General features: G+C 36.4%; 1 protein-coding gene across 1 annotated transcript in view; it reads left to right on the forward strand.

Annotated features, from left to right (window-relative positions):
* Positions 1–13,693, forward strand: part of LOC121420510 (dynein beta chain, flagellar outer arm-like) — a 95,141-nt gene that overhangs the window by 13,577 nt on the left and 67,871 nt on the right. The window contains exons 9-19 of the mRNA XM_041615176.1: positions 3,365–3,574; positions 4,266–4,497; positions 4,935–5,222; positions 5,817–5,999; positions 7,372–7,662; positions 8,513–8,748; positions 9,788–10,010; positions 10,699–10,881; positions 11,405–11,500; positions 12,331–12,515; positions 13,525–13,669. Of these exons, the coding sequence (XP_041471110.1) occupies positions 3,365–3,574; positions 4,266–4,497; positions 4,935–5,222; positions 5,817–5,999; positions 7,372–7,662; positions 8,513–8,748; positions 9,788–10,010; positions 10,699–10,881; positions 11,405–11,500; positions 12,331–12,515; positions 13,525–13,669 (2,272 nt within the window). The remainder of the gene's footprint in view (positions 1–3,364; positions 3,575–4,265; positions 4,498–4,934; positions 5,223–5,816; positions 6,000–7,371; positions 7,663–8,512; positions 8,749–9,787; positions 10,011–10,698; positions 10,882–11,404; positions 11,501–12,330; positions 12,516–13,524; positions 13,670–13,693) is intronic.

Raw genomic sequence — 13,693 nt, forward strand, 5'->3', positions numbered from 1 at the left:
GGATTGTGGCAGACGTACATGTAGCATCCCAGAGTTGAGGTTAAAATGCACATGTACGAAATGCCCATGTACGTGGTACAGAATTACAATCTACTCAAACAGTGCTTGGTGTTGAAGAGAGACTAAATTCCTTACACCTGCTTGGTATACAGGAAGTGGGTAGAAATCATGCAAGTCAAATACATCTCAAGGGGTTAGCAACTGTAATCTCATCATAGTAAAGTTGGATCTGCAACATAGTAGATCATTCAAAAAGAACAAGTTATTCTTACAATTTGATGAATCACAAAAAGTAAAAACAAAACTGAATTTGGTGTTATTGCATGTAATTTGGTTCACATGTATCACTCATCGACAAAATGATGTGTATTTTGAACAAATGAGTTAATCAGAGAAATACATACCCCTCGCTGAAATTGCCGCCTATAGGCTGCCGATGGGCCACCTGGAATTTAAACGCCGGGTTGGAGGTGGCCCGCTTGTTCCAGTTTGCTTTGTACACCAGGCGCAACAATGTCGGTGGGCCATCAGTGGCTGCAGCTGCACAGGAGCATCAAACAGCTGCTAACGGTAGCCACCGCAACAGTACCTGTGGGCCGCTGGAACATGCTGGCTGGGAAGCTTAAAGATTGTTGTTTAAGCTGGATCTGGCACACGCTACTATAAATATTGGTCTTAAACTGTAGCAAAAGGAAGCTTTACCCTATTTCCTGTAAACAACAGCACATATTTGTGTTCAAATTACTGCTCTTTCCTATCACTTTGTTCAAGTTCAAGTTTATTTAAACCAATCAAAACACGAGACATATTACACAGTTTACAAAGAATGAGAATACATGATAGGTCCTGACCTTGGGACCCCAGAGAAGCAGAGCTTGTGAGAGGGGCCCCTTATATATAGAACATTACAAGAAGAATGAGATGAAAAATATATACAATGATAATCTAGAGAGTAAATAAGAAAAATAAATACAAAAGTCCACACACACACACACATGCACACATGGTTTATCAAGATTCAATTTAATATATTTGTAACCTTTCAAATAAATATTTTCGGCATGATTTTTTTGATATTATGTTCCTTTTGGGCATTTCACCTGATCATATCTGTCTTGATAGACACACTTCTGAAGCTTTAAACATTACAACAAAGCAATACATAAACAGAAAAAACAATGTTTGATAGCAATGTTTAAATTTTGTTGCCTGAAGTTACTACTCACCTTGACTTTGAAACTTTATCATTTTCATACCTTTATATATACTGCCATCACCACAGATGGAAACATGGTGCTTATTTCTTTTATGCAATACAAGTATCAGCTTGACCCTTTGCAAACCAAAAGAAAAAAAAAGTTTGTGCTGCAATACATAGTGTTCACTTTTTTATATTGTGGTGATCATACAAGCCTTCTTTGGCTGAAATAGCGAAAGGGAATCAAATTCTACCCATTTCCATCAAATTCTAAACGAAAAAGCCCAGTTACAGTCGATCAATATTCACATTTAAAAAAAAGGATAACTAGAATTAATTGTCATGAAATAGAATTACCTATGTAAGAAAGTGCAGCCTGGACCATACTTGATGCACAAGGAAGTCAAAACATCATATGTAGACACATATACACACATATAAAGGAGTATAAAGAAAACATATAAAAACAAATAATACAAATGTACAAAGTATTAGGAGAGGCAGAAAGGCAGAGCCTTATATTAAAAGCCAATCTCCATACAGATCAGAAGATTTAAAAATTGAATTGTTGATTAAAATGTAGCAAAGTAAAGTTAATTGAGAATAGTACATTTAATTCATACACCCATACATCAACATCGACACATACACCAACGCAATCAAACACCCGCAAACACACATGCATAAATTTCTTATTTAAAATATCAAACTTACATTTTAGAGGTACTTATGTAATAGTATAGATTTCATTTTTCTTTTAAAAGTATCCAGGTTGGACTCTGTCTTATTGTAATTGGTAATTCATTCCAAATTAAAGGAAGCTTCTTTGAAGAAGAAGACTGCTTTCGTTACATCAGGAGCACCCTCTGCCTTGTAAATTTGCATCAGTCTGTCAAAAAGTGTTGTTCTGTGGACGTCTTGGTTATTGTATGCTGTCATGAATGGGGATTTGCACCCTACCTGTACCAGCAGCTCTCAGAAACATACTAGAATACTCTATTAATATTCTAGATTACTCTATTAATCTATGAATTTTTTTCTCTCTCCTGCCTCTCTTAAAGGAAACCAAAACCCAAGAAGAGAAGCAATCTTATTGGAAAGAGTAAAATGAGAGGAACAATTTAAAAAATTTTCATCGAACTCGGTTATGAACAAGCAAGTTATGGACGATTAAAAAAGTATTGTTGTACTTACTATGTGCATCCTCAAATTGGCAAACATGCTTCAAAATGGCCAATTTTGTGGACAACTCTCCATTTGTTTTGTACACATATTTTCAGATTTTCCACTTTATTTTACATATTTCACATCTCCTCCTGACCTTGACATATACATATGGTGTGAATTATATTTTCCCATGACATATGTTGTGCTCAGAAGGAGGCAAGATGCAATTTGAAAGATAATGAAAAATACTGCGTTAATATGTGTAATGATTATTGCTACCATAACGGATGTATGGAATGCTCCATTGTTGATGCCATTTTTGTGCCTTTGCTCATGTAAGCAAGTCTCCATTTAAAGCTATTTTTTTAAAATGTTAATGCAAATCCACCTACTCAGTTTTATTGCATGCTTTTTGTTTGCAATCAGTATCTTATGTCTTTGTAATTTTACTTTTTATGTACATTTCAGCCTGCCTTGAACCAGTATAGGTTCATGGACCTGGTTTCACTTGTTACTCTTTCATTGTTTCACTTTGTTCATTTGTATACTGTTTTTCTTTGAAGTAAATAATAATAGAATTATTTTCAAGCTCCTTCTCCTTGTCTATAAAATCATCCATGGTCTCGCCCCATCCTACCTTCAAAATCTTATCTCTCTCTGTTCCTCATCCTCTGCAACTCAACGTCTCCGATCTTCTTCTACTGCTCACCTTCGACTATCTCTAGGACCCCGCACTTTTACCCGTTATGGAGATCGTGCTTTTTCTGCTCTTGCCCCTAAACTCTGGAACAATCTCCCCATCTCCATCCGTAATGCATCCACTGTCGAATCTTCCAAAACACTCCTCAAATCTTACCTCATTAAAGCAGTCCTAATTCCATTTCCTGTTCTCTCTCACTGTATTTTGCTACTTTTTTCTCTTTCCAATGTGCTTAGAAACTGTTGTATTAAGCGCTATATAAATGTTAATTATTATTATTACAATCGATCTCACTCTAGGAACCTGAATCCACCTAAAGGTGTCCTGTACAACAGTCGTCTGTACAGCGGGACTCAGAAGCGCCCTCCCACCAGACAGTCATCCACTGAGGTATGGAGGGATACCAGTACTAACAGTGCTGTGGTCATTCATGAAGACGAATGGAGTGATTCACCGTGGCCGCCTAGGAATGCACCTTGCTTTAATCTACTCAATAGCTTCATGGAAAGGTATTAATCCCTTCTTTTGTGTCCTATCTGTTACATACACCCTATTTTATACATCAAGTTTTGGTCAATATCTTTCTTTTGGCCATTTATGAAAGTCCCTTGCTTCAATCTGCTTAACAGTTTCATGGAGAGGTAAAGCATTCCCATCTCTCATTTCACATTATTGTTGTACGCATGTGGGGCCTGTTTCATTTAAGTTCTTACAAAGACAAATTGGCAATGAAGGTTTAAAAGCTACTGAAATCGTTCCATTCAATTGGCTGATATTAAACTTGTACAAATTTGTTATTAAAACAAGTCTTTATGAAACAAGACCCTGGTTAAACATTTCTGAATTTCTATTCTCATAATGTGTTGTATGGAAGTGATTTTTTTTTAATTAAGAATATGCAAAACTAAGTAAAAAACTCTTGAAAAAAAAATTGTTTCCTGTTAACAACATGAATGTGCATAGTTTCTATATTATTTGAATAGTACTGATTCTACTGTATCTTCTGACGAAGAGTTGTTTTATTCGTTAAGCTTGTTTATGCAGTCTAGAATCAAATCTATTTAACTTCTGTTTGTTCTTGCATTTTGCTTCAAGAAGTGTATATGTGTGTCAAAAGCTTCAGAATGGCTATTCAGCATTCAGATTGTGAGGTACCACACATGATGTGATAAATGATTTTATGTTTGGTTTTGATTTCAGATGCAATGACCTTCTTGAGTTGGTCCAAACGACCCGTCACTTCAACCTCCTTCAGAAGGCCGCTGAGGTGGGCGGGGCAGGAACCAAGAGCTTGGATGCCCTCGTCAGAGAGATCCACCTTGAGTTCACCACCTCCATGGATCACTTCGGGTCAGAGGTCACTGATATATTGGACATCACAGAGAGTCAGGCGTTTGAGAAGGCATTCTTCATGTTTAGATCTGTTGTAAAGGTACACTTTTCTCAAAATGACCTTCATTTGTTGTCAAAAGGAATACGTTACTTTGTAGAAAGTTCATATACTAGTAATCTCGTCATTCTTGTGTGTGAAACCCTACATGATGTGGATATATGGAGCAGTCCAGGGGGTTCAAATTCAAGATTATTTTTCATTTAGTTCAATTTCAATTTTGTCAATTAGAAATATACTATAACAAAGAAAGAACCATTAACAAGCTTAAGTAAAAATGGAAATTAAAGGGGAACTACATAAACAAATCCAAGATGCCTAGTACAAGCAGTTCCCAGAACATTGATAACATGGATTGCATGGTAGACTTTAAGATCTTATTTTGTGTAAATGAAGGAAGGAGCTCTTTATTATTTAGTGCTACTTGTAATATTTATCCGTCGTTGTGAAAGGCTCTCTTTGATTCATTTATCTTACAGGATCTTGAGAGGCGATTAGCCAGTGTCCTGCGGCAGAGCTTCTGCCAGTGTCCGTCCATCGGTTCCCAGCTGCGTCTCCTGGAGGTTTTCGAGGGTGTCAGCGGCCGTGAGATGGTCCAGGAATACCTGAAGGATAAGGACCAGGCCCTGATCACATCCTTCACCAACGAGCTGATAGCAGTCAGGACCATGTTCATTGCTAAGTCTTCTGAGCCTCCTCTTCATGCCAACCTACCTCCCATAGTCTGTAAGCTGACATGGGTTGGAGCACTCAAACGGAGGATTAAGGTAATTATTTCTTTGTGGTTGCTTGTCTGATGAACGAATAATGCTTTATTTGTAAACAGTGGTTGACTTGCTATTCTCAATACACAGTCCATTATCTATATAAACAGTTATGCTAGTTGGGCAACAGCCTAAGACTCAGACCCTGGTAGTTCATTTATTGAAAGTACTTTCTTTCTCTCTGATCATTTCTAAATGGCTCCTCAGATATGTCTTTTTAATGCCTCCAGCCTTAAAGAAGTTTGGTGTGATGTTCCTTTATTTTTGCTTCCTTTGAATCAAACTTTGATATCCCCCTAAATAGATTTACCATGTTCTTTTGAAATACTTGATTACTCTTGAATTCTTATAGAATTGTCCCTACCTTTTGGTTGGATAGGTTGGAAAAATTTTCTTGGGTTAAGGTTAGGATAAAGTAAACATACTATTGAAGTTGCCCTTTTTAACAATGTACAGTCTTAGATATGTATTCATCTAGTATGAGACTTACAACCCTTTCATAGGGTGAAGATTAATGTTCAATGTCTGGTCCTCCTCACCACTGTTACTGCTTTCGCATCCCTTATATGATTATGGAATGGTCCACTTTATACACAGGAGCCCATGGAGAAGCTAAAACGGGTGAGTCCGCATTCCCTCGACGGGGATGCTGGCTGGCATCTGAGGGACATCTTCAATGACACGATGACAGACCTGTCTAAGTATGAAGAGAAGAGTGTAACTGATTGGCAGAAGATGCTTCATAGTGAGCTCAGAGACAGACTCAAACAACCTCTCCTGGTAAGAACATCAGGGACCAATGGGATGTTGCAAGGAACTTGTAATAATATCAACGTCCATTTAATACAGAATAGATGAGAAAATGATGATGAGATCTTGTAATTTGATCATCTCTTTCACATAATGTTGGCATAACGTATGAGATCCAAGATCTTGTCAGCTGATCACCATTCTGTTCTTCAGAATATAGACTCGACGAGATCCCAGATTTTGATATTTGGACATAATAATAGCTCGTTTAATCTTCTGTAGCTTTGACATGATAGACGTGGGAGAAGTATTGAGATAGTAGATCTGAGATCTTGTCATGTCTATTAGAAGAGATGATCAATTAATGGCAAGATGTTAAAACTATACGACATCCAAGAACTTGATCAGTTGACAACATCCATTAGAGAAAATGAATATATAACAAGATGATGATGAGATCTGAGATCCCGTAAATGGACCTTTAAAGATTCCATAATAATCTTAAACAGCCACTTTGAATTCTTGAAAAAGTTCTTGAAAACAACCTCACCTGGTAAAGGCATCTATTTATTTATTTCACATATTTCAAAAAGGGTGGCCCTATCAGTACAAACACTGATTGGGGACCTTTAATTACAAAGTAGATATACATAATTTATACAGGTATAACAAATCTGTAAATACAAACTTATGTATACAATAGACTAATTTAAAATGTTACACGTTTACAGAATATGGTACAAATTTAACAGTTAAAAGTTAACATATTATACGTAACGTATTATTTGGGGATTATAAAGGAACATGGTCATAGTCCTTTGTTGTAATCATTGGTATTGTACTTGATACTTGATGAGCTTAGTTGCAAAAGGGGTTAGGTCCATTTTCATCAAATTTGATTTTTTTTTTGTTATTATTATTTTTTTAATAGTTTTTGGGTAGCTCTATATACCAATCCTCTTGCAGCTCCAAAAAGCTAAACTGGAATGAACTTTGCAATATGTCGTGAAAGATTGGTGTCATAGTGAAGATCTCTATTTTACAATAAAAGGAGAGTGCGATGTGCAAGTAAAATAAAGTGAGCTCAGAGATGGGCGCAATCAAACTTTTCCGGTAAAGACATCTATGAAGGGGGTTATATTAGACTATTCAAAGGGGAAGTGAACTTACGAACACTATGTGTGTAATCTCGTTGACTATGTGTTGGGAGGAAAGTATGTGTTTAGCTACTGGTTCAGTGCTGTAGCTGTATGGCATGTTGAAAAAAATGTAAGCCATAGATTGGATGAAGTTGAATTCTTCTGAATCTGATATTTTGTGGCAAAGAGTGAATTAGTATCTTTGTAGAAAACAAGAATTAGATATGGAAAATAACGCTTTACCTGAAACTTATATCTTGCAGACTGCCGAAGACTACGATGAGGAGACCGAACTCCGACCCCAGGTCCTTCATGTGAACCTTGACCCTGAGCTTCTGCTCCTCCTACGTGAAGTTCACTACCTTGCCCAGCCTCCGTTCAATGTCAAGCTTCCTGACGGTGTGAGAGAGCTTCTGAGACACACCGATGGGGCAACCCTCAGGACCACTGCGGCGAGGCTGGAGACCATCGTGTCCAAGTATAACCAAGCCATGAGATCCATAGTGGACTTTGAGAGACCATTGTTTGAGAGGAAGCTTGGAAAGATTGACCATGTAAGTCTCACTTAGGGTAGGGAGTGGGGGGGTGACCATGTAAGTTCTACATGTGGAATATGGGAGCAGAGCTGGAAGGGCTCATAGAGACTTGGATTTACATCAATAATTAGATTCTTTATCTGTTAAGCTAATTTTCCCCCAAACTATGCAGCCATTAAGAAATCAAAACTCACACATGCCCACCCAGGGGATGCATTTTTGTGTATCTAAGCATGCCCTCTCATGTCTTCCCTTTTAATACTGTAAGCCATTGACAGAGGCAAAGCATAAAATGTATTATGTCATATTAAAATCTCAAATCGATAAAAGATGTAGGAGAAGTAATTAGTGGAAAGGGATATGTATCTGTTAGATCAGTAGTGAACCCTAATCAATCGATGTGAATATTCATATGGTATACCTAGGGACTGTTGCAGAAAGGATTGCATTTGAACTTAATTTCAAAAGTATATCACAAATCCCAATTACATGCATTTGAATGATAATATCAAGATGCATAATGTAGATTGCAACTCTTTCTACAACAGGCATTTTGGTCATGGAATTTGGTACCTCTAAATCCATGAACAATATCTAAAGTGCAGTCAACATGGCTTAAGTCAAACCTTTCGTTTTGAAGAGATAGCTTAGACTTAAAAATATTTGTCTTAAGAATGGTTTAAAGCAATAGAGCATTACCAAGTAGACCATTACCAATATTATGCGCTATATAAGTACAATATTATCATTATTATAACATGAAAAGAAGATGACTGAAAAGGCTTTTGACTTAAGTGAGTTTGACTTGGGCAAAGTTGGTTGTATATAGAAAACTCAATATTATCTGCTTTACTTTCAACCTTTCCAGCTGCTGGAGCAAGGCCTTAGCCACTACACTTGGAAGACAACAGAGAGTGCTGACTTTATTGAACTTGCCTCATCACTTGTTGGAGCTGACCTCCACCGGACACTGGCCATCGTCCAGTCAAACTGCCAGGAGATGGTAGAGATCACCCAGAAGTGGTCAAGCGGGGCACTGGACGTCTTTGAATGCAGGGCTGCAATGGTCAGCTATTCTATGGATAGGTTGCTGGATTGGCAAAGGTGAGGGTGATGCTGTACTGTATTGATTTGATTACTCCCCAGGGAGTGGAGATTGTGCATACATCATGTACATGCAAGATTGATTGAAACTGATGACATGGGAGATGACAATCTCTCTATCATGTTTTGATTTGTAGAGGTGTTGTGGCTCAGTGGATAAGTCTTCGGAATTTGAACCACAAGGTCCGGGGGTTCAAATCCCACCGCAGCACTAACGTCCTTTGGCAAGGTGTTTAATCTACATTTGCCAGTCTCGACTAAGGTGTAGTAAATGGGGACCCGGTTGGAAGGATTTCCTTGAATGCTCGTTGCGCCCGATCAGGGTAGCCGTGCTAAAGCCGGGATAATATTATCCAGCGCTTAGAAACATTTGTATTAAGCAAGTACAATAATGTTGCATATTATTATTATTATTGATTTGAGTACTCCCCAGAGAGTGAAAGTTGTGCATACATGGTGTTAATACAAGACTGTTTGAAACTGATGACATAGTTCACGATATTCTCTATAGCATGATTTTAATACGTTTTGGTACCTTTTTTCTTGACTCTTTTAACCCCGAAGCCAGATCTTGTAACCTGCTCTGAACAGGATTTGTGTAGTCACCCCCTAAGAAAAGAAACCCATTTGTGAATATAAAGAGATTACAATACAAACAGTTGCTTCAATCAGAAAAAACGCTGAAATAAACATAAGTCTAGTCTCTTACACAAAGATGTGCAATCAGTTGGAAATTTCATATGATGATGATTTGTTATTGTTTTAAAGTGGCCCTGTTGGACATTATAACCTGCAGCAAAAAACTATATGATACATTGTTAACATTTGTGTTCCAGAGATCAGTAATTAACTTGAATTGAATTGATTAGAATGTCACTGGCATTTGCCAAAATTTTGTTCAAAACAAATTTAATTTTGGAAATGTAATATCCATTGTACAGTGTAAATTCTTTACTTTAGTAGTAGTAAAAATAGGTACTTACAGTTTACTTACTTGTATTTTACTATGCATTTTATCTTGAAACTCCATCACTTCTAGAACCCTAAATGAGGAGATTGAGAGACTAATCAAACCATCTGGTCTACGGATCCATGCCATGCTACAGAACTCATTTGAGGTCGTCCAGATCAGTCGAGCTTCACCAGCCTGGGAGGAGTATGTAGACCACATCGATGCCCTGGTCCTTGATGGTCTAAAGCAGACCTGTCTAAAGAGTCTTAGATCCATGCTCAATACACTGGTCCTTGCTAACGTATCAGAGGTAAGTTTGATCATCATTTAAATGAGTTTAAGACCTCTCTCTAAAAACAATTATAACATGCGATGAATTCAGTCCTTATTACTTTATGCCAATTTTCTGGTTCCATTTCTTAATTGTGCGTATGTTTTACATGTATTATAAGGATGTGCTTAGCTTTGTATTTTCTTTTGTGTATGACTTACATGTAACTTTGTTGTCTGATAAAAAACAATAATTTAACACTCCATACTAGATGTGCATGTCTTTTAGAAAAATTGTGTGTGTTTGATTATTGAGATTGTTGTATACTTTGTATACATTCTACTCTTGTTGGATTGTCAATTTTTCATGGCTAAATGAATAGTAATAGCAAAAATGAATAATGATAAGTATAAATAGAAATTATAATTGTTACAAATGATAGAAATAAGAGTAAGGGGGTGTTGCAAGAAATATTTGCAATCAATCGCAAATATTTTGTTGCAATTTTACAGTCGATCAATCACTTTTATCTTTAGCGAATCAAATTACACTCCTTGTTCTATGAAGCAGATTGCAATCAATCAAAAATTTGCAATTAATTGCGAGGCATATGCTTGATATCAGGAACAAAAATAGACTTGCAATTGACCGCAAGTTTCTTGCAATGCCCCATAAGTGTAATTCTAATAATAATGATGATAATTTTCTATTGTTTTCTTTATTGCAGACTGAGGAACCCAACATTCCTATCTTGACCATCCGTATGGAGTTAGTAGAGAACACAGTGACCTTTACCCCTCCCCTTGACCAGAGTACATCAGTGACCAGTGTCCTGGAGAATGTCAACCGTTGGCTAGAACAGTTCAGGTCTCGAGGGGCACTGGTCAAGATGCTTAGTCCACTAGCAGAGGTGAGATCATTATCTTCTAAGTATATCCCTATTCAATAATGACGAATAAGTAAAATTCTTAGCGCTTTATATATTACTCCTTGTATACTTAAAATTGGAAGTAATGTTTTATAATTCCAAAGCTGAAGAAAGAAGATTACAAAAAATATTTGTTAGTCTCTTGTCAAAATATTGTGAAACGTGTATGGTAACACTGGGAACAAAATTGGTGTGTCTTTAAAATGCTATTAATTTGAGAAATTTGAAAATATATTTATTATTGTAAGATTAGAAAATTTACAGACTAATTACTGACAAGTTTGTAAATCATCAGGTTGTAAGATTGTAAATGGGATACAGATAATATCAGATACTGGTGTTTGTGTATGGTATTTGTTTTCTGGGGAAATGTGAAATATGGCAAGGTTATTATATGCTTCAAATACATTCAATTCATTTTACTGATATTGCATTGGAGAGCATTGTATACTATGAATTCATATTGGTCACAAAAGTTATATTTGAATATTTTATGGTTCCACAGGGTGGATACAAGGATTATATCAGTGTTGATGATGAGGTCATTGAACTTTGTGAGAAGATCATCAGCTTAGTGAGTGAAAATAGTGAAGAATGCAAGGTAAGACAATACTATGGAAAAAGTCATTCATTCTGACTGTGTATTCGTTAGTATAATGAAATGTAAAATGAAATGTGATAATGAATGTTTTTTTGTAAGATTTCCCCTTTTAAACTCTGATTTCACTCTATGAACTGCTTCGGCCATGATAAGTTGTGTGTATTTACAAGAATTGCAAAAATGATTGATTAACTAGAAAACAGGGACATTATTTCAAGAACATCCTACATGAAGGGGGTTGGACATACTTTATGGGATTGCCTCATTTGTATAATTTGAATCAATGAATACGTATATTTGTTGAATAAACTGCTTTGCTTTTTCAAAGTTTGATCGAATTGGAATGTTATGTTCCTTTTTGTTTCACATTATGCTATAATTATAGTTGTTAATATTGAAAATTTAATCAAAAAATTATTGATTAACTAGAAAACAGGGAAATTATTTCAAGAACATCCTACATGAAGGGGGTTGGACATACTTTATGGAATTGCCCCATTTGTATCATTTGAATCAATGAATACATATATTTGTTGAATAAACTGCTTTGCTTTTTCAAAATTTTATTGAATTGTAATGTTATGTTCCTTCTTGTTTCACATTATGCTTTAATTATAAAAAAAAGATGTTAATATTTGACAATCATTGATTAATTTTATACCCTTTGCATACTCATTTATAATCTACAAATGCGGGTTGACTTTTTAGAAATTTTTTGCAGGTGTATCAGTTGCATGATAAACACTGTGTACAATTTAGGAAATGAATAATGACTTTGATAGATAATATAGCTGCTTTTGATGCTTTTAAATGTTTTTATTTCCTAATAGAAACTCTTGGAGCTGTTTAAGAGTTACACATTCCTATGGATGCATGACATCAACGAGACGTTTGATGAGTTTCTTCACGGTCGCCTGACCCCTAATCCGCTCCGTAACCCTGAGAAAATCAGTCCGTCTGCACGTCTTAGGTCGGCTGCATCTGAACGTTCAGTCAAGTCTGCTCACAGCGGAAGGTAAGATGGAATTCAGTTACAATTTGATATTTTCTATACTACAATCCTCCAATCTATAAATTTGTATATTTCTGTTGAAGATACTGCTCTGATCAGTTCCTCTTGTAATTTTACTCTCTAGTAAACAAAACTTATTGTTAATGATAAACTTGGGAGGAAAAAGTACCAAGTGCTGCCATTTTAATATTTGATAAAAGTCAAGGAGGATTGATAATTTGAATTAGCAGTGAGATCTCTAGATGACCAGAATTTAATGTTTGTAATCACTTAATAATGATATAACCAACATGCTTATATAGCACATATCACTGCCAAATGCGTTTCTATGTGCTTAATTGGATATTATTATCCTGGATAATTCAAGGAATAAATTTTAAGGAATTTCAAGGAATCAATACCTGGTCCAGGTGCCCATTTACCTCACCTGGGTTAAGTGCAGCACAATGTGGATAAATTTCTCGCCGAAGGAAATTACGCCATGGCTGGGATTTGAACCCATGACCCTCTGTTTCAAAGTCAGAAGGCTAATCCACTGGGCCACAACACTCCACTTAGAATAGAATAGAACATGGTGACTAATACATGGTGTTAGGGACACTGTTGTTGACCTCTCTCAGGATTAGTCGGCAGGAATGACATCATGATAAAGGCCCAAAGATATTTAATTGTTGAAAGAGCAAGTATGAGGTGTACCTGTATCACTGGGGGAGGGTTTCATGAAAGGACATTTTGTCCAATAAATCCTAGTCTATCTGACAGTCACCATAGTACCAGTGCTTCTCAGCCAATCAAAATCAAGAAAAGTCAGATCCGACGACTTCTCAGACATAAATGGTGATAAAAACACTCTGAAGTCTTGTCCAATGGGTCCATTTGTCAGGCGGCAATTGTGACCCAATTATGCTTGTACGTTCCTCCATATGTTTTTCTTTGTCATAGTTGATGATGGATATGCTACTGCACTTTTATTTAATTTTCATGAACTTTGAATAATGTTTTATAAATACAGGGCCAGTTCTGCATCCAACTACAGTATCAGTCATACAGGAGCCATGGGAACGGCTGAGAAAGCTTTCTTAACACCGAAAGATGAAGATGAAGAGGTTGATGTTCCATCTCTAGATCTCTTTGATAGTGAGATTGATATCTACAAGGTGAGAGATTAACCCATTGAATAC

The sequence above is a fragment of the Lytechinus variegatus genome, chromosome 8, assembly GCF_018143015.1.
Source record: "Lytechinus variegatus isolate NC3 chromosome 8, Lvar_3.0, whole genome shotgun sequence".
NCBI lineage: Eukaryota > Metazoa > Echinodermata > Echinoidea > Temnopleuroida > Toxopneustidae > Lytechinus > Lytechinus variegatus.